Source organism: Sinohyriopsis cumingii, unplaced genomic scaffold (genome assembly GCF_028554795.1).
Source record: "Sinohyriopsis cumingii isolate HCF-2022 unplaced genomic scaffold, ASM2855479v2 utg000624l, whole genome shotgun sequence".
Classification (NCBI taxonomy): Eukaryota; Metazoa; Mollusca; class Bivalvia; order Unionida; family Unionidae; genus Sinohyriopsis; species Sinohyriopsis cumingii.
This window is the reverse complement of record NW_028315919.1, coordinates 3,481,393-3,500,315: the sequence shown is the minus strand read 5'-3', so window position 1 is coordinate 3,500,315 and position 18,923 is coordinate 3,481,393. Positions and strand designations below refer to the sequence as shown.

At 34.6% G+C, this 18,923-nt stretch overlaps 1 protein-coding gene across 2 annotated transcripts in view; it reads right to left on the bottom strand.

The window, feature by feature from the left end:
- The window catches only part of LOC149773625 (uncharacterized), a 76,313-nt gene that overhangs the window by 43,193 nt on the left and 14,197 nt on the right, over positions 1 to 18,923 (bottom strand). The window contains exons 4-8 of one of the 2 annotated variants that reach the window (XM_089946297.1): positions 14,961 to 15,588; positions 13,046 to 13,117; positions 6,409 to 7,220; positions 2,736 to 2,817; positions 100 to 127 (exon numbers count right to left, since the gene is read on the bottom strand). In XM_089946297.1, coding sequence (XP_089802423.1) covers positions 100 to 127; positions 2,736 to 2,817; positions 6,409 to 7,220; positions 13,046 to 13,117; positions 14,961 to 15,588 — 1,622 coding nt within the window. The remainder of the gene's footprint in view (positions 1 to 99; positions 128 to 2,735; positions 2,818 to 6,408; positions 7,221 to 13,045; positions 13,118 to 14,960; positions 15,589 to 18,923) is intronic. The other variant, XM_089946298.1, reaches the window with a different exon arrangement.

Here is an 18,923-nt window from a genome sequence, read left to right as displayed (position 1 = left end):
CAGTCCCCTTTTATGTGACAATTTATTTCTCCCCTTGGTCAGGATAATATGTGACACGTTTGATTGGCTGTCCTACACAATACTAAGAATTGGACTTACCTTCATCTTTTTTCTCTTGATCTGAAGTCTGAAATAAAAAAAAAATATAAACCTGGGAGAAATAATAAAAAGTAATAACACAGGAATATCCCCATGGATGGGCCTATGCCACTTATTTCCTTTGTATTTCCAACAAATATATTAAGCGGTAGCTTGTGTGCCTCAAGGAGTTGATCATGTTGATTATTTTCATCATCCATGTTAGAAACTAATTTATTTTTTTGCTAATTCATTTTTCTTCAGAACTGAAGAGGAAATGTGTACTATTCTTAAAGAATAAACCCCTGATTAACTAAGAATTGTCTCATCTTATATACACTGAGGCCCCTTTCTATCCCTATCAAGGCAAATTTAGACCAACTATTTACACTGGGATGACACTTTTAAAATTAGACAAAATCATGATACTGTCAGTCACAAATTGCTAGTAGTGTTAAGTCCAATGACAATGCAGTGGTGCTCCTTAGTATATCCTCATTATAACTATTTGAATTGTGAGTAGTTTTAATGAGGAAAGATGAACCCACATAGATAAACTTTACAATGGAAAAAATGTTATACAAATATCCTTTTAACTCAATGATCATTATAAAAAAGTTAGCTCAGTTAAATTGTACATCTTAATATCTTTCAAATGTTGGAATAGTGATTACATAATAACACGTTTGGATAAGCTTTATAATTAGATTCTGTGGTCACTTACAAGGTGCAATCTAGGATCTGAGGATGTAGGACAAACATCCCCATTTATTCTGATTAGAATGGACTAATATCTCATGTGGCTTTAAGAAAAAAATGCTTTTTGTTTTTTAATTAAATTTTACACTGATTCAATATTAAAAATAATCATTTTTGTGTGCAACATCATCTGCACACTTCCCACATTCAATTATATATCCACTATCAAAATCACAAGAAACACTGATGTTTATGATTGCAACTTGTAAAGTTATAAGTAAATATTTAAGAAAGCCTAAAATTGCTTCAATTAAATTTGTTCCAGCCAAAATGCTGCAGTAATTTCTCACTGCTATTTGTTTTTGTTACAATGCTCTGAAATCCACTGTAAATCATTTTACAAAGCAAACAAGTACATGTAAATGAGAATCAACTGTTTATAGTGATAATTTTAAAATTACCATTACTTTGTTGCACTGTCTTCATCCTGTGTCAGACATACAAATTCTGACTTTACCACATCCATAGCAAACAACAATACCTATGTTGCTGATTTTATTGCCACTCAAATCTCTTTGCAAAAGTTCATCTTAATAGGTTCTAATGGTGGACAAGGTGTAGTACTAATATTAGTACCCTTACTCGTACCTCGTGGACAGGGTACTAACATGAGCATATACGTGTTAATGGAGCAAACCAGGTGTGAATCACACCCGGCGCTCTTTTAGCCTAATAATAACACTTTAAACACATTCCTTGCATATAATCCAATAAATAGAGTAGTCCTCTTATTTAATACCGGAAGTATCGAAAATCATTGTAGAAATAGTTGTAAAAATCTCGTTTACTTTTTTCAGCTGATATTTTCGTTTAGATCGTCCGCCATGTTATTTCAAATAATGATTACTTCCGTTCTCAGCCTCATTTGTTTGTGTGCCATATTAGGACATTGATGCCTTATTTGGAAATGTAAACAAATCGTAGTAAAAATTTGGCGCCGTTTGGGTCAGAAAATCTGCGCATTAAAAGTAAATACGGTTTATCGGCAACTTTGAAATTCAACCAAGAAGTGATTATTCGCACTTGACTGATAATAATATAGCGTAGAATATCCAAAATATGTTCTGACAAGCCTTATGTAAGGGGTCACGGCGAGAGTCTCGTGTTGTCTGTCATGGTGGACAGGATAAGGTTAGAGTAACGATACCAATTTGTTGTATCGTGTAAGGGCTTAATAAAGTCAAAATAAGCCAAACTTCTTTCACAACATGATTATACTTATGTAGTTGATTTCTACACTGTTTGTTTTTCTGACTTTAGTGATCATTTTTTTTGCTCCATTACATGATATGGGATCAGTTCGTAGCCTCAACCACAACAAATCAAGTTGAGGCTACGACATCGTAGCTAGACAAGGTGGAGATGGAAGGTCTCTCAAAATGACTTCTGCCACACACTATCCACTTAAATCAGTGACAGGTCTCATGAGGATTACTGTATATGGTGAAACTGATTATTGTTTATCAATCTGAAGTCTCCAGCATAGGGCAGTGAGACCAGTCTAGCTAAAGTCACCAGTCTGAACATCAACTTTTGATAAAGTACATCACAGGTAAATGGCTTATCTCACAACATGAAAAATGTGAGCTCACTATTCTCACATTATACTGTATGCTAAAAAAATTATGAACCGAGTGGGCCATCAATTTTTGTTTTGTGCAAATTGGACGGACAACTAAAGAATTTTTTAAAACAGGAAAAAACCATGTTGATATAACCATTCATTCAGAAGGAGTAGTCGCAATAACATCTGATGTCTGGGCAGTAGCAATAACATATACTAACAGATGGATGGATGATAGACAATTGACCATCTCATAAGCTCTTCTGGTCTATGACCAGCAGTTATGAATTTACTCAGTCTATGCCAAGGAAATCCACAGCTTCATAATCATTACCTCTGAATCCAAGTGTGAACGTTTTGAAGTATTAATCTCAGTGTCTGACCCTTCTTCCAGCTGTCTCTTTCTAGTCTTTGTTCTGAAATCAAAGTTATAAAGATAATATTTTTAAACTCAAAAATTTTACAATAGCTTTACTATCTTCTAGATGTACCACATGCTAATGTTTACTCTTTTAATATGAGATGGAGAGCTGTGGCAGCTCAGTTGGTAGAGCACTGGACATATCATACCAGTGTCCTTGGTTTGATACCCACCTAGGACAGCCCAGGATGGGTTTCCTTGGAAAAGTGTTCCAATGGTTACTCATTAACCCAGTTGCAACCCAATATCTCACCCAACAGGCAAGTTCAGAGATGAACATATCCAAGAAAACAAAAACCTACATAAACATCTTTATCCTTTAATAAACATAATCAATTTCCTGGCTGAAAAGTGTGGTTTGGGTGTGGCATCTGTCGGATGCCAAATTTTGTGTCTCTGATTTTCCCATTCACCCACTGTTTGCCAACAACCTCCGTGAGAAATATACAAGCATTAGCAGGGTCCAGTATGTCAATGACATTTCCAAATAAAGTTTACAAAGCAAGCTTGTGTACTATATTGTGTCATGTCAGCTGTCAAACAGGCAGAACTACACAACTACATTTTTTATATGCCTGTCTTGAATATATCTTACGTATAACAGGTGAAAAATGCTATTTTTGGTAAATTGCAAAATAAATGCTATGGAGACAGTTGGTAGCCTTGTTTTGGCTGGCACAGGTTACTGTTATCCAGAGACACAGTTGCAATGTTAAGCCTTTGAAGGCCACTAGTATAATGTATTTTCTAGGTTAGTCACATATTGTGGAAAAAATCACGATTATTCATAGCAAGAGATAACCTAAAAATTTGAAACAAACTGTTTCCTGGTCTAACAGAAGCCCAGGTAACCAACGTGGTACAAGTAGATGCAAAACATTTTAATATAACTGAAAGAAACGCAAAAAATGGTAAGATATTTTAAGTTAAATGCACCAAGGATTACATTTTCAAATAATGTGACTTATGCTTTGATATGAGTGAAGCCTTTAACACAAGTCAGATAAAAAAAATGAACTCAGAAAGAGAACAACAGTATGTATATAGCAAATTAGAACTGAAGATCACAGTATTAAAAGTCGATAAACATCTGCACGACTTTTCACGAGGAAACCTGAAAGCCGATCCCTGCATACTGTGTAAGCTCACGGATTTCCCAATTTTTTGTCCTGTCCCTTAAATCTTGACCCTGTGCCATGCTCCCTTCCACTGCACACTTTTTCATCAAAAAAAAAAAAAATACTGAAAAGTGTGCTTATAACAGTTACTTATAATTAATGGATGTCCACCATTATCTTTGTTGGTGCCAGCAGTGGCCTAAGTTATGAAAGTATTAAAACTGATGGCAATGAATATATCATTTTAAAAAAACATATCTGGCAATGAAAACATTCAAGGGGTTTGTGCTAGCCTGCTGAGCTGCCGAGTAGCAATGTAAAGTGTTTGATGGCCACGTATGGGGCCGATTATGTTGTAATTGTAATTTTAATTGACTGTAATTGATTACAGTGTGATCTGTTATCACAATCATCCATTTCTGAAACTCTGTAATTATAATTGTCCTTCAACGGCAGTGTAATCATGCTTACAAATGATTACAACTAAAAAATCACTATTATATTCTTAATAATCATAAGAATAAAAGTTTCCATAAACAAAAGAATAAGAATGTTGACTATGGGTAATTTTAGGTAGCCAATATACTAGCTAATTTTTCAAAAAATGCACTATTTTATCATTTTTGGCGACCATTTCTTAATTCAAAATTCATGTATGATATCACAAAACACAACATCCAAATGGATTATAACCAAAATACAAAACACAAAATATACTGGAAAATATTTATATTCAGCACTTGCTTGAACTATTCTACTTTTGCTGAATCAGTTAATGAATGTGAACTGGAATTCTGCAATGAGCATGATCATGTGCTCAAAGAGAAGTATGACATTATTCACATATTCTTCTTTTAAAGTTTGTAAAGCAATTCTGATTTGTCCCTTTTTTTTAAAATCAGACATGCTTTGAAGTTGGAAAAAAATCCATTTGCTCTAAAACGTCCTCTCATATACCATCCACAACTCACATCTTAAAGCATTTACCTTTACATCTGGTACCATTTTGTTTCAAGATAAAGACTGGTCGGCTACCTCATTAGCTAATCAATATAATCTATCGGTGAGGAAAAAGTTATATTTGAAGAAAACAGTCTGTTTTCTTGGAAATGAGTCTTTACCATAAATAGCAAAAAAGGAAAGTACTCATATGCTATTCTTATGCATTAATCATTTTTTAAGAATATTCTCAAATTTATGAGTGGAACTAAAGAGATGATAATAAAAATTACAAAAACAACTTTTTATTATTTTATTTTCATTTTCTAAAGTACCCTAAAAGTTTAACCCAAAAACATGAAAGCGTAAAACATATTTTTTGGAAAATAGTATAATCATTATGCTAAAAGCACAATGGTTGGCATGTATGCACATATGGATGGAAGAGGACATAGGATCCTATCTGATACACTGTCTTACATAAATAATTTACTGATGACGAATATTTAAGAGAAGAAAAGCAACTTTGTTTTACACCCATTCTACAATCAGACCTTAATAGTTCAAATTCTTTTTACAACCGAGGTTCATGAAAAATTAATATGGCATGCTTTGTTCATTGTATCAATACACCGATACATTTTTATAATATCACCATAGGAAACCAGTATTTGATGTTTTAATTTGCATGGACCACTTCATAGAGTGTATCAACAAAATGAAGCACTTTCATAACTATAATGAATACATTTCCAGAATGAGATTTGTTTTCTTTATTAAAATTGACAAGGGCTGTGAAGGGATTTCTTCAGTCTTACAATTGTGCTTTTGAATACAAGTGTTTCATACAGATGGTGAAACTTCTATACATGAAGATAGGAGGTCACAAACCTTTCCGATATGAAGGGGAAGACAATACATATAAAACATTTTCCAGAAAATATTCAGAACTAATATCTTTAATGATAAGAGGTAATAAAATCTGGATGAAACAGGAACATATTATCACTATTATAAAGCAGAAAAACATCTGTATGCCAGAACATGTGTTGGGACATAATAAAAAGCAATTTTGTGAGAGCAAATCTGAACCCATCTGCTATAAATAACAGTGTCCAAGATGAGAGAACTACTACTGTGCATCAGCCTATGATGTACACATTGGACTGGGTCTGTGTTCTTCTGTTCTAGACTTTCTGGAATGTTCCAATTAATAAGGCAATAGCAGCATGTAATGTTTTACTGCATTTTAAGACGAATGCTACATAGTTCCCCAATATTCTTAATCTGAGAGCTAGTGAAACAAGCTGACTTTGGAAGAGTTCTTACTGTGGTCATAGTAAGTATTGTATGGCTAACTTTATTACTCTTTGGGGGTTCATTTGTTTCAAGTATTTGGGTCAGTTTTAAGCAATTGAGATCCTTAACAAATATACTGGGTGTGGAATCTTCTGAGGTCTTATTCATGCAAACAGTAGGTCAAAGATTTTAGTCTGGCATTTATGACACTATGGAGGTATAAGATGTACCTTGTCATCCTTGGAGGTGGACTGCTGGGTACAGCAAACACCTCATCATGATCGCTGCTTGTGCTGAGCTCATCTGTACCCTTGTTGCTATTTGGTTTCCTCATCTTAGACCGTGTCACCCGTGGCTTATCTTCTAGGGATTCCTGGCAGCTAACTCTGGTTACACTTCCAACTCCTGAATCAACATCAGACTGGCTATCCCTTCCTAACTGTGAATTGGTACTCATACCTGCTGTCCTTTCAGTAACCCTCTGTCGTGTACGAGTGCTTCGCACTGGTTTTACAGATACTGGCTGGTGATCATCTATATCCTTGTGAGAACTAGGTCCTTCATTCTCATTACTTTTCACATTCTTGCTACCATCACTCTCCAAGTTTATACCTTTGTTCTGGGTTATTTCTATCGCATCTGCAGACTCTCCATCTGCAGTTGATGGTCTTACTTTAGTTGTTGTGCTTTTATTCATGGAAACTTCATTGCAAGTATTTTCAGAATCAGCAGCATTATGAGACATTAGGCTGGTATTCTCAACTCCAATCTGAGCATCAGTATGTGCTGATGTTTGAGGTAAGACCTCACAACTCGCAGCCTTAATATTTGCATCAGCAGAGATCTCTGCTGCACAATTGGAATTGGAAGCAGATTTTCGAACCTTTGTTCGTGTAGATCTTTTGGATGCAGCCTCAGTATCATTATCTTCAACATTGGTTTCTTGTTCAGTACTAAATTCTTGATGTGCACTGTAAGCATTTTCAACTTCTTCATTTTTTTGGGTACTGCCTGTATCAATTCTAGATGTTTCTAATTCAGCCTGGAATATAAATAAGATTATTGACATAGTAAATAAGCATTAACCATAAATGACTGATGATATAAGGTTTGATGACCCGAGGTTACAAATGAACTCTTAACATGATTGTGTTCAAGTTTTACAATTAACTCATCAAACTGCAGTTAGGCCTTATATACACAAGCAACTCTTCAATCAACAGCATGGATTGAGCTGATGAAAAAAAGCAGTGTTTCCCTTTACCCTCATTTGCATTTCAGAGACCCCCAAATTTTTAATTTGACCCCCATTTTTGGTACCAAAGTTTGTTTTTACTCAGTCTGACCAAAGTTTTGACACCAAGGTGATTTTTGACTCTCAGTCTTGCACCCCTAGGGGATACACTGAAAGAAGACAAAAAATGTAGGGGTTGGATGATTTAATGTTTACAAATTGGTGGCCTGGTTAGGTAGCATAGCCATGTAGGACTTGCTACATCAACCATAGTTCATATGATTTAAAGATGCAGACCTGCCAACCCTGATGAGTCTGTCTCAGTAAGGCAGTTGATATTTTTCCGTAAGATTTACCAGTTTTCAGCAAGGTATAACAAAATATCAATAACTGCTATTGCAAAGCTGGAAAACATAATTAAAAGCTTGACGCATCGACGATAAACATTATGTTCAACTGAAAAGTTTGTAAAGTACACAGACTTAATTTACCACTAGTACAGTTGCACAAACTCTAGTTCCAAACCCTATGCAGCTCAATGGCTTTTTGCTATCTCTCAACTTGACATAATTCTTGGAAATTCTTTTCCATTTCACATGATGACATCAATCATATCTTCCGCCACAAGACATACTTAAATTGGCATGTGATATCCAATACACATAATTGTGTCCTTTCCAGCTTTTATTCATAAGAATCTTACTCCTTTTTATTCTTCTGTGTTGATTATTAACACTATTCTAGATGCTTATTTTCCCTTTTGTCTTAACACATTAACCCCTGGAGGTTTTGTCATTTTCGCCTGAAAATCGAGTAGGAAATATATTTTGAAAGCAATTTCTGAATAGATCACAAAACACCAAAGGTAAAAGTTGGATTTTTTTCTAATTCTGCTAAATGGAGCCGTTATTTTTGTATTAAGACCACTCTTTATTCCAAATGCCCATCTTATCCTACTTTTTGCAAAGACTCATCTGTCTGTTTGCAGTTCATACCGGTTTGCCTTAGATCTGAGACCAAAAGGTGTAAAATCTGGACACAAAATCGGATTCCGACCATGGGTGAATTTTGGGTAGAAAAAAGTTGGGTCCAAAAAATGAGTTTTTTTATTCTGTATTTTGTAGTGCAACTAGATATTCCAGATTATTTGGTATCATTGTAGAGTTACATATGTCTACCTTTCTATAATACCAGCCACTTTAGTGTATCATGCATGACTATGACGCTACAGAGCTCGGCAGTAGGCTACTACCTCCTGCTCTGTTAAGTCGTCGCTAGGGGTTAATGTGTTAAACATGCATTGCTTTATGGACATTTTTAAAAATTCTATAATCAAAAGTTTGATCATACAGATGCTTCGCATGAACAAACAGATGCAGTTTAAGCATCTGTGGTGCTGCTGTAAAGTTGGTTCCTGGACTAATTTCACTAATTCTAAGATGAAACCCAGATCCAGATAAAAAAACGGAGGAAACAATTATCGGATTTTCCTGTAACGATAATTTTTCCATAGTTCTTGCTAGTATGCCATAAAAATGTTCGTATATTAAGGGTAATTTTTGTAGACTTACGGCAAAATCATAAGAGTTGGCAGGTCTGAAGATGGAGTGTTTTTCCTCAATTTTACAGAGTACACACAATCAAAATTAGGTAAGCAACTGCTGTTCAATTTAGGGAAATTGAAGAGGGGAAAAAATATATATAAATATCACATTCCAACCAACTAACCCAATTTTAGTCAGCATGAAACTAAAATTTTGATATTATTTCTTTACGGCCAAAGTCATTTAAATATTTCTTTATTTTTATTAATGGTGATGACAGATTAACAACATCTGTATAAATATTATAGGTCTTCATAACTGAATACTATCAAGTTTCTTCAAATTATATTCAACAGTCTTAAAGAAAATCATCTTTGCTAGCCAATGTTCAGATGTCATAACCCTATCTACACCTTGGTGGATCAAACAGATATTGGTACTTTGCCCTAGCAACATCTATTGGATTTCATGAGCTGTCTCCCAAGTATGTAATGCCAACTAACCAATAGTGTGGTGCATTGTATACCAGCCAAAAATGATGAAGGCAACTGACCTAAAACGGACACTTTGTAAGTTTAACATCAAAAGTAAGACCATTACAGGTCTATTTGAGTGAAAGGTATTTGTACAAACACGAGCAGCAGTGGAAAATTGCTTATTTATCAGTCCATCCAAGCTGTGTGTTCCCCTTGTCTTGATCATGTAGGAATAGAGTTCAAATTTTAACGACTTAATTTTGATTGGAAGCGGTCACCATTTTCACAATACAGTACTACCCATTTATCTCGACAACCTTGGGACCTAGGTAATATTGTTGACATAAGTGGAAGTTTAGACAAGTAAGGGAGACAGGCTTGAAAATAAATTAAAATTTTGCATACAAGTGAAATTTTAAGAGATGATATGCCATCAGTGACTAGGATTTATGCAATGAAAAAGATATTATGGAAATTTTGATTATATGAAGACAACAAGTCTGAAATACACTTGTATATTGACAACTTACATTTGTGTAGTATACTCCACAATGTGTTAAATAATATACATGCACATGAAAATTCCATGAATTCGAGTATTCGATTATGTTAAAAAATTTATGTATCAGTTAAATCCCATCAGAAAACAGAACTAAAACATATATACATATATTAAAAAAATGGTAATCCTGGTTTGATCTATATCCCATTGTCAACAAACATGTTTCCTTAAACAATTCACTGTGATATTTATTATTCTAATGGCATGTGGATGTATAGTTGTTTATTTGCTACAAGTATATGTACTTAAATTGGCGTAGATTTTGTTCAGCAAGAGACAACAACCACAATGCCATGGCTACCAAGGGGATGAGGCTATTCATAGGGAAATGAAAACATGTGAACAAATTAAAAAGTTTCATATTCTTGTGAGATGCCCCACCTTCATTTAACTTGACGGGCATATTATTTATTGTTTTAAAATATTTTAACTTTAATTTGGCTTTTTAAACAGTCATTGGTAGCGATCATAAGCACCTTTCTTGTTGCAAACATGAAACTTTCACGGCATAATAAATATGTGCCAATCACTATGAAAAATGAAACAATTCTTTTATTTAAGTTTTTTGCCGACTTTCTTTGATCAAAGGTCTTTGGCTTGCTTTGATGAAGTTTCATGTGTTATTGAAGGTGCCGCTAAAGGTTCTCTTTGAAGGACCAAACAAATGCCAATTTGTTACTGCTGTGGCAACATCAAATAATTGTACAATACTGATGGAGACAGAATTTTGTTTTCAACTGCTTAGTATATATACAGAATGATTGATGCCTCAATGATAATCAGTTTTCTTTCAGCAAAACTATTTTTTCTGATACATTTTTCAAAATGGAAAAAAATTTGCTATCGTCTGGTAGATTGTAGTCATTCAGTTCCTGCCTTCTGAGGTGGTCAATTGTAGCTAGTCAGGTAGCATGACTATTTGGGTTACATTATATCATAGAGTATTAAGGCCAGACATCAGCATAAGCCGATTATGATATAACAATGGCGTGTTAGGGTGGTCTGTCAATATCAACAAAAGATTTGTTTATCTAACAATAGATTCCAGTGCAATTTTATATCCAAGTTTGCAACCTCCTGTCATGGTACTTTGAATTTCTCAACTGCAAACCCAAGATTGTATATACAATTTTCAACAGCCAAAAATGTCGCCAAAAAGATAGCCAGATGGTACATTTTGTCACCAATAACCGGGTTCTCAACAGATTTCCAAACTGAGGAGTCAAAATGAAAATCTTAAAAGCCAAGACTAAAATCTCGAGAGTAAATTCTTTTGGACAGTCATGACCCCATAGCTGTGATTCCTCGTTATTGGTCAAAACAAATGACGTTTAAGATTTACTGTCTTGTGTTGAATAATGAGAGTACAGTATTTTGTAAGAAATATACAATCTCAAGTGTTTCTCGTTCTTGCTATATTACTGTGTATATTTTGAATATGAAACAGACAGGATTATTTTATACCTTATTATATTTTCAACTTTTCAACATATTCTATTATCAACTGCTCAGATCATTTTATATGCAAAAATATACCCATACAGCTATCAAGGTTATATATTATTCAAATATCAAGGATATACATCACAGAACTTTCAGTTCACTTTTCCACTTGACCTAAAAATTTAAACAAATATCAGAGATTGACTCTTCTTCTCCTCAGAGCTGAAACTATCTTCCTGTTTCTCTGGAGTCTCAGGGTCATAACGATGAATAGCAGGATCATCATGCATAGCTGCCAAACTGCCAGGCTGGCAATTAGTGAAAATAGGGATAACAATAAGTGAATTCTGACATGAATTTGTGAAGTAATCTTCGAGTCCAGGAATATTTGTCGTAACAGAGGTTTAGCATGGTCTGCAGCTGATAAAGGCATATTGTGTTCAATAAGAAAACTCATAAATAATCTTTCAGAGCTGGTAGCTTGCAGGTCTTCCGTCGACGGCTTAAAATATTCCAGAGTTGAAAGCTGCTTAATTTAGTTCTTAATTTTCCCAACCTCAATGTGCTTTTTGCTACTAATATCCTAACTCACATTGTCTCAGCCACCATGTCCAATGCTAACATTTGCTAAATGCACAGCCAATTTTTGGTATATTCCAAACTAAACTTCACTTTTTGTGCAATACATTTCTTTTTCCTTGTTGGTGAAGACATTTTCAAGATGTGATGCTGAATGGTAAATCAAATCAGTGTTTGCAGCGCATGCACATAGCAAAATTCTGGTTAGGACCCATAAAAGAATTTGCAAAACTACTCTTATACATATAGATTAAAATACATTAAAATGCTTGTTACCAAGCCAACTGTACTAATCAGTTATAGTTCCACTAATATCTTCAGAACCCTACAAGGTCACCAAAGTCTCTCTTGCACAGGTATTCCTATAGGATAAAATTCAGAGCTCGGATGGTGCAGTGTGCCATAATGGGATTTGTCCCTGTTATACCAAAGACTATTTTATACGTACAATAAAGTTTAAATTGAACCATTGTCGCGTGATCTGATTAAAATTAATTTAAATTCTAACTGGCCCTGTATGTGGAGATACATTCATGGCACATTTACTAATAATGATGCCAATATTGAGGAATAAATTACTGTTCCTCAAGTTGTCAAAATTTACCTCATGGGAAAAGTTACAAATTGTTTAATGGTGGGGATCTGAGTGGCCGAGTGGTCTAAAGTGCTCTCCATTACAGATCACTGCCATCTCACCTGTGTCTGTGTGGCTTCAAGTCTTGGAATCAGCCAATGTGGGTATGAGAAAGCTTGCCAGGAGCTTCTCGAGGGTCGGTGGTTCTTTTTGGGTTCTTCCTCCACCATTAATACTGGCTGCCATGTATAGCCTATCGTGTGCTGAAAAAAGTCGTTAAACCCAACAACAACAAACTGTTTAATGCTACCAAACTAGTTTAATGATAGCAACCAAGGTGGTCACTAATGAGGTGACTGTTTAGTCAAAGAGAGCAAAAACACTATTACATTCAGGAATTTCTTTTCAGAATTTAGTTTGTAAAACTTGGTGCAATTGATGCAAAGAAAAGTTACCTCAGTGAAACTACTCACTCCCATTTTCTTTAGCCTTAGCCTTGTTCGTGATGGTTTTTTGCTTGGTGTAACCTGTGAAAATAAAAAAATGTTCACTGAAATTCATCTAACAGGGAAAAGAGGAAAATAGTGAAATTTAAAAATCTCTGGAAGAAGGCAATTTCCTAGGCTTCAAAAATTAAAATTTATTAATAGGATCCATGCTGGACCAAAAATATTGGATAAAGCCATTCATTTGGATACATTTATGGAGTCATACTCCAAACAATCTACCTCCAGAAGAAAGCTGTCAAAATATCAAAAGTACCTTTCAATGAAGAAAAAGATGGTTATGACCCTATTCAGAGATCTCAGAAACGCTTAATTACGCATATTTGGACAATGTTTGATCTGGGATGCAGAAAATCACTGAGGCGGGAGTCCTCCATATACATGTAATAGGTGTGCGGCAAAATTCAAAAACTTGCCAGTCCTGCTTCAGCCACCTGCTTTGCGGGAAAATGTGTTGATCAATTAGCTGTGCTGATATTTACAATGACATAATTCAGTGACCAAAGACCCCTTGATGTAAATACATGTTGCCATCATAAGAGTACATAAAAAAAGAACATGATGCAATAGCTGCGCAGCAAGTTCAAAGACTTTGACTGGCGGCCGGGTGGCAAAGGTACTGATATTTTACAGTGATTGAATTCAGAGTCAGAAAGACCCAGAGATGTACATTTGGTCATTTATAAAAGTACATCAAATAAACAACTTTAGCTTTTGTTATTGTGTTCATTTCCGAATGTATCAAAATAGGCAGTGCATGAGAATGTTGAGACTTAGATGAAATGCGATTCATAAATTAGGGTAGGTAGGCTGGTTTTTATTTTTTATATAAAACATTATATATTATAATCATTAGTATAGATGTACTAAGCACTTCAAGTACTGGGCTAAATTAGATGCACATATCAACTTCATTTTTTTTATATTTAATTTTTTTCCCCCAGGGTGAAAAAAGGTGCACGTGTCGGCAAACGAAAAACTGGGATGGTGTGTTGACCAGAAATATTTTCTTTTGGCCTGAGGCAGTCACTGCCATATTAAAAGATGAAAGTGGCTGAAAAACCGCTGAAATGTGTATTTAAACCTGATCTTCTCTGTCAATGCCTTTTCATTTTAGCATGGTTTGGGGGAATTTTGTGCCAGCTGATAAAGAATTAAGTTTGTCTTTGCAGCTCATGCACCAGGCAAGTCCAGATACCTCCAATTTAAAAAAAACACAACTCCTCAGTGATATTTTTCTTCTAGCCAGCACCATCTGAACAGATTTTTTTTTTACTGACTAGTTAAAGTTAGTTATTTTCATAGTTTCCTTTCTACAAATTTAAATTCCAAAGAAGCCCCAAATAGATCCGAGTGCAAAACATTTCTCGAAACTACATAATGAACGAATGAAACAATGAACAATTCCTGCCTGTGCAATTAACTTCTGGTAAAAGGTGTTTTATTACCTTCTTTCTTACTCGAATTACATCCAGGAACAAATATTCCAGTTAAAACAAAAAACAATGTAAAAACATCCACCAGATATTTTACCAGAAAGGGAAATTTACATCTCTCTATCACTAAGAAAGGCAAAAAAGAGCCATAAAATGAAGAAAAAGAACACAAATATTGAAGAAAAGACTGAGAAGACACTCATTATTACAAATATGGAAACTAGCATGTTCCTCTATAAAATATATACATGCAATAAATGTTTGCAATTTCCCCCACTGTTTCTAACTGCAATATTTACACATAGCAGTTTTCCTGTAACAGGATCTTTGAGTTATGTCAGTTGTATCAAGATAACTTTTTTGCCTGAGGTCATGGATTTACTGAAAGCTTGAATGCCAAATTTTTATTAATGTACAAATACACATACCTCTAGCTTCTCAACTGTGCCACTTTTTCTCAAAGCTTGATGGGATTTCAGCATCTGAAGTGATTTACGAACACTTGCCCTTGAAGACCTGCGAGTAGCTTTGGGTGTGTCTAAAACGGAAGCCTTTCTGTTGCTTCCACTTCTATGAATAGATCCGCTTCTATAGTTTGAACACACAACTTTAAGGGTGTCGGAGCTTTCTTCTAATCTTTTAGAAGGAGATGCAATAGTAGTTTTATGACTCTGATGAACAGCATTATTGTCATTTAAATGAATCATTTCCTCATATACACTGGCCTTTTCTTTAACATTCATTAAACAAAATTTGTGCAGTGGTTTCTGAGGGCTATATGACTGCTTAAGTTGTTTCTGAACTGAAGACAAAGGAGAACATTTACTTTCTCTGGTTACTCTTGTCTCACATTCTAATATTTCTTTCTGCACCACCTTGTCTATATATACTACTGGTGTACTTTCATATTTCTCTGATTGATTTTTATCGTTTCTGTTGATACTACTTTTTTTTCTGTTTCTTGATGTAGTTGTTGCTCTTTTGGCTGCTGCTCTAGTTATTCGTATCTGTCTCTGGGAAGAGTCATCTCTCAAATTGTCAGCCTCTGGGTGTAAACTGAAATAGTTAAAGACATATTATTGAAGGACTGGTATTTTCCTTTCAGAGTAACTGAATCTCTCTTTTTGCAATTACAAGTATAGATAAAGTTACCACAATGAATGTAAGTCTTGGGACATGAAAAAATTAATTTTTTGGGTGCACCAAGAGACATTCATAAATGAAAAACGTAACATTTTTGTGTCCCAACACTCATAGAAACAACAAATATCATGAAAAAATTGGCAAGACTACCACGCATCAGTGACCAGCTCTTTTTCATTGATGTCAATTAACAGATGAAAACTATGATTGCTTTTATGTTATTACATGTACTTTGCATATCTTCCAATTTCTCCAACATGAAATAAATGAAGACTTCATAATTCACGGGTCACTTTACTGGAAGACCTGTATGAGAGTGTACAGTGTAGAGTACAAATTGTACATAACAGCACTTATATCCTTGCATATTTCCAAAAAAATCATGGGTCATTCTACCAGGCAAAGTGGGCGACTAAGTCACCAAAAAACCTGTAAAGTTTGCCTTTTTCTGCTAAGAAACTGAAAACGACATCATTGTAATTTTTTTCAATGTACAATGAGTTACAGTAATTTTGATATGCAATTGCACTGACAAACAAACTCTTGCATATTAACAGCCTGACTGACTTATTAACCCTTTTAAGTTATCACTGCACTATTTCTGCAAGTTATGCCTACCATTTGATGAAAAGATTTGTTGGGATACTTAAACATCAGTTATGTAAATAGTCATTTGTATTTTAAGAATATGATCAGTGAACAGTACTTTCTAATTTAAATTTTTTAAATGCATTATTTTTTTTATAAAATCAATTTGAAATCTAAGTGAAATATAATGGCAGACATTGCTTTGTGTAGCAAATGCAAAGTTCATTAAATTGTCTGTTTTCATAAAACAAAAAGATTAAGAAAAATATACATAACAGTGAAAGCAAGTGTAAATATTATGTGATAGAAGATTTAGTATAAAAATGTAATCATGTAGGTTAGAAACATATAGCTCATGGCTATGTTGTGGAAGTCGAAATCACTGGATATTTGCAAGGTCAAGATTGTTTTCTGAACATTTTTGTGAAAATAAGAAAATAAGCAATGAAGCCAACACACCTGATCCAATGAATGATGTTACTTAAAATATGTATGCAAAGTATAAAACCATAGATCTGCAATCCTATCAATAGATTGTTGTAACGAAACTAGAAAGTGAGCGGTTATATTAAGAAACTTCCCCTTTCTAAAAAGAGATGCACTCATGCCATGAATGGAGCCATACATGTTCTTGGTTGTATGATTAAGTTGGAAAGAAGGGTATAGTTCGGTCATATTTTGACATTAATGCTTCACTAGTTAATGTTTAATCGGCAACAATAGAATTAGGATGAACAGTATAGTATGAAGTTATTAGCACCTTTGTTCCATGTACATTTACAGGGGGTTGTTTCAAAATAATTTAGAAATCTTTTTGACTGCTATTTTATAGAGAACATTCAGAGAAAAAAAATTAAGTGGCAGTTTATTAAGTATTTTACCAGATTAAAAGACTATAATGTCATAACTCCTGTTACCTAAAATTAATTACAATGTGCTCTTTTAAAGTCATATGGCAAAAATACACCGCATTTTTTATTCATTAAAAAAGTAGTAAAATCCTTTGAGTGCATGGGGCCAACTGTCAACTGGAAGTCCAAGCTGAGGAAGTATCCGACATGACATAGGTAAATAAGGCATCAGTCTAAGACTAGTGTGTGGTGTAGGTTCCAGTAACTATCTGGGAGAGGGAAATTACCTTGGACAAAGGACTAACTCCAGGAAAAGCGAAAGCAGTGTTGTAATTACAGTTAATGTCTTCATGATATTAAAAGAAGCCAGTCATCTGCAGTGAATGTGGTATTTTCTGTTATCAGCATTTGAATTAAGTTCATACATGCGTAGAGTGCAAGATGTTGGTACTAGCAAAGGAATTTTATCTTTCTAAATAAAAAAGGAGCAATTGTTATCTTCAAATTGTAAACATTTTGAAAACATGTAAAGAAAACAATTTTGATTATTCTTTCCTTCATTTTTGAAATATTTCTCCAGCAACTAGTACCAAATGTGTCTACAGCATGTAAATAAAAAAACCGAATTTCTGAAATTTATTTCCGCTGTGACACTGAAGAAGTAAATCATAATATTAATATACTCCTCTTAATGGAATGATATATATTAGTTAATCTATCATTCTTATTTAATAACAGGTAAACATCTTAACCTATGAAGAACTTCCTGCTCGTCTATTTAGAATCAATAGTATGCATGCAACTGTTCTTCTGTTCATTAATACATCTGTGTCCTGTCTCAAAACATAAAATGTCATTTAAACCATTACAGTATCAACAGTGTACAGAGGAACAAACTGACAAGGAGGGTGCTCATTCACCTTTGAACAATCGCCACAGCAGCACATGTCCTTAAGGTCTTTCCAGTGCTCAAAGAAATAAAATTTTGGACACAGGCCCAGGGCTGGTGACTAAAAAAAATGACAAGCCCTTACTCAAATTTTACATGCCCAGACTACAATTAAATGCCTGTCTAGTACGGGTTGTAATGTATTATCAAAACAAATGAACTGTGCAAAAACAAGCGTGTGCTTATTATTGCCTATCAAGCAAACTTTTTCATGGCTAAAATCGTACTGAAAAGCAAAGGTCAAAGAACTAATTTGATGTTGTTGTTGTAGGATTCAACGCCATTTTTCAGCACATGATAGGTCATACATGGTGGCCAGTATTAATGGTGGAGCAAGAACCCAGAAAATCCCTGGAAAGATCCCCTCCCCACGAGAAGCTACTGGCAAACTTTCTCACATACCCACATTGGTCAAATCCGAGACTCGAACCCACGCAGACAGAGGTGAGATGGCAGTGATCCATAACTGAAAGCAATTTAGACCACTCCGCCACTCCGAACTAATTTGAATGTTCAATTCAGTGTGTTGAATATATTACATACAGGTGTCTCCTATTCTGACCGACATGGTACACAGAAATGACATAGGCTGATACATTGTTTGCCATATGTGTAAAACTCTGTCAACCAAGAGACAAGAAACTTATTTTTGCTTTCTAACTGCCTTAAATAATTAATCACACTAATTCGACAACTGAAATAATCAGGCTTTCCGTATATATATGGGGTAAAATCCTACTTCAAAGAAACATTGCCACTGTTCACAAACGAGTCAATAATCTTTAATACAGATGGCTTAAGCAATCTCATTGAAAGCAATGATATGTAACAACTTTTGTTTACCTACAAGCATGAAGTTT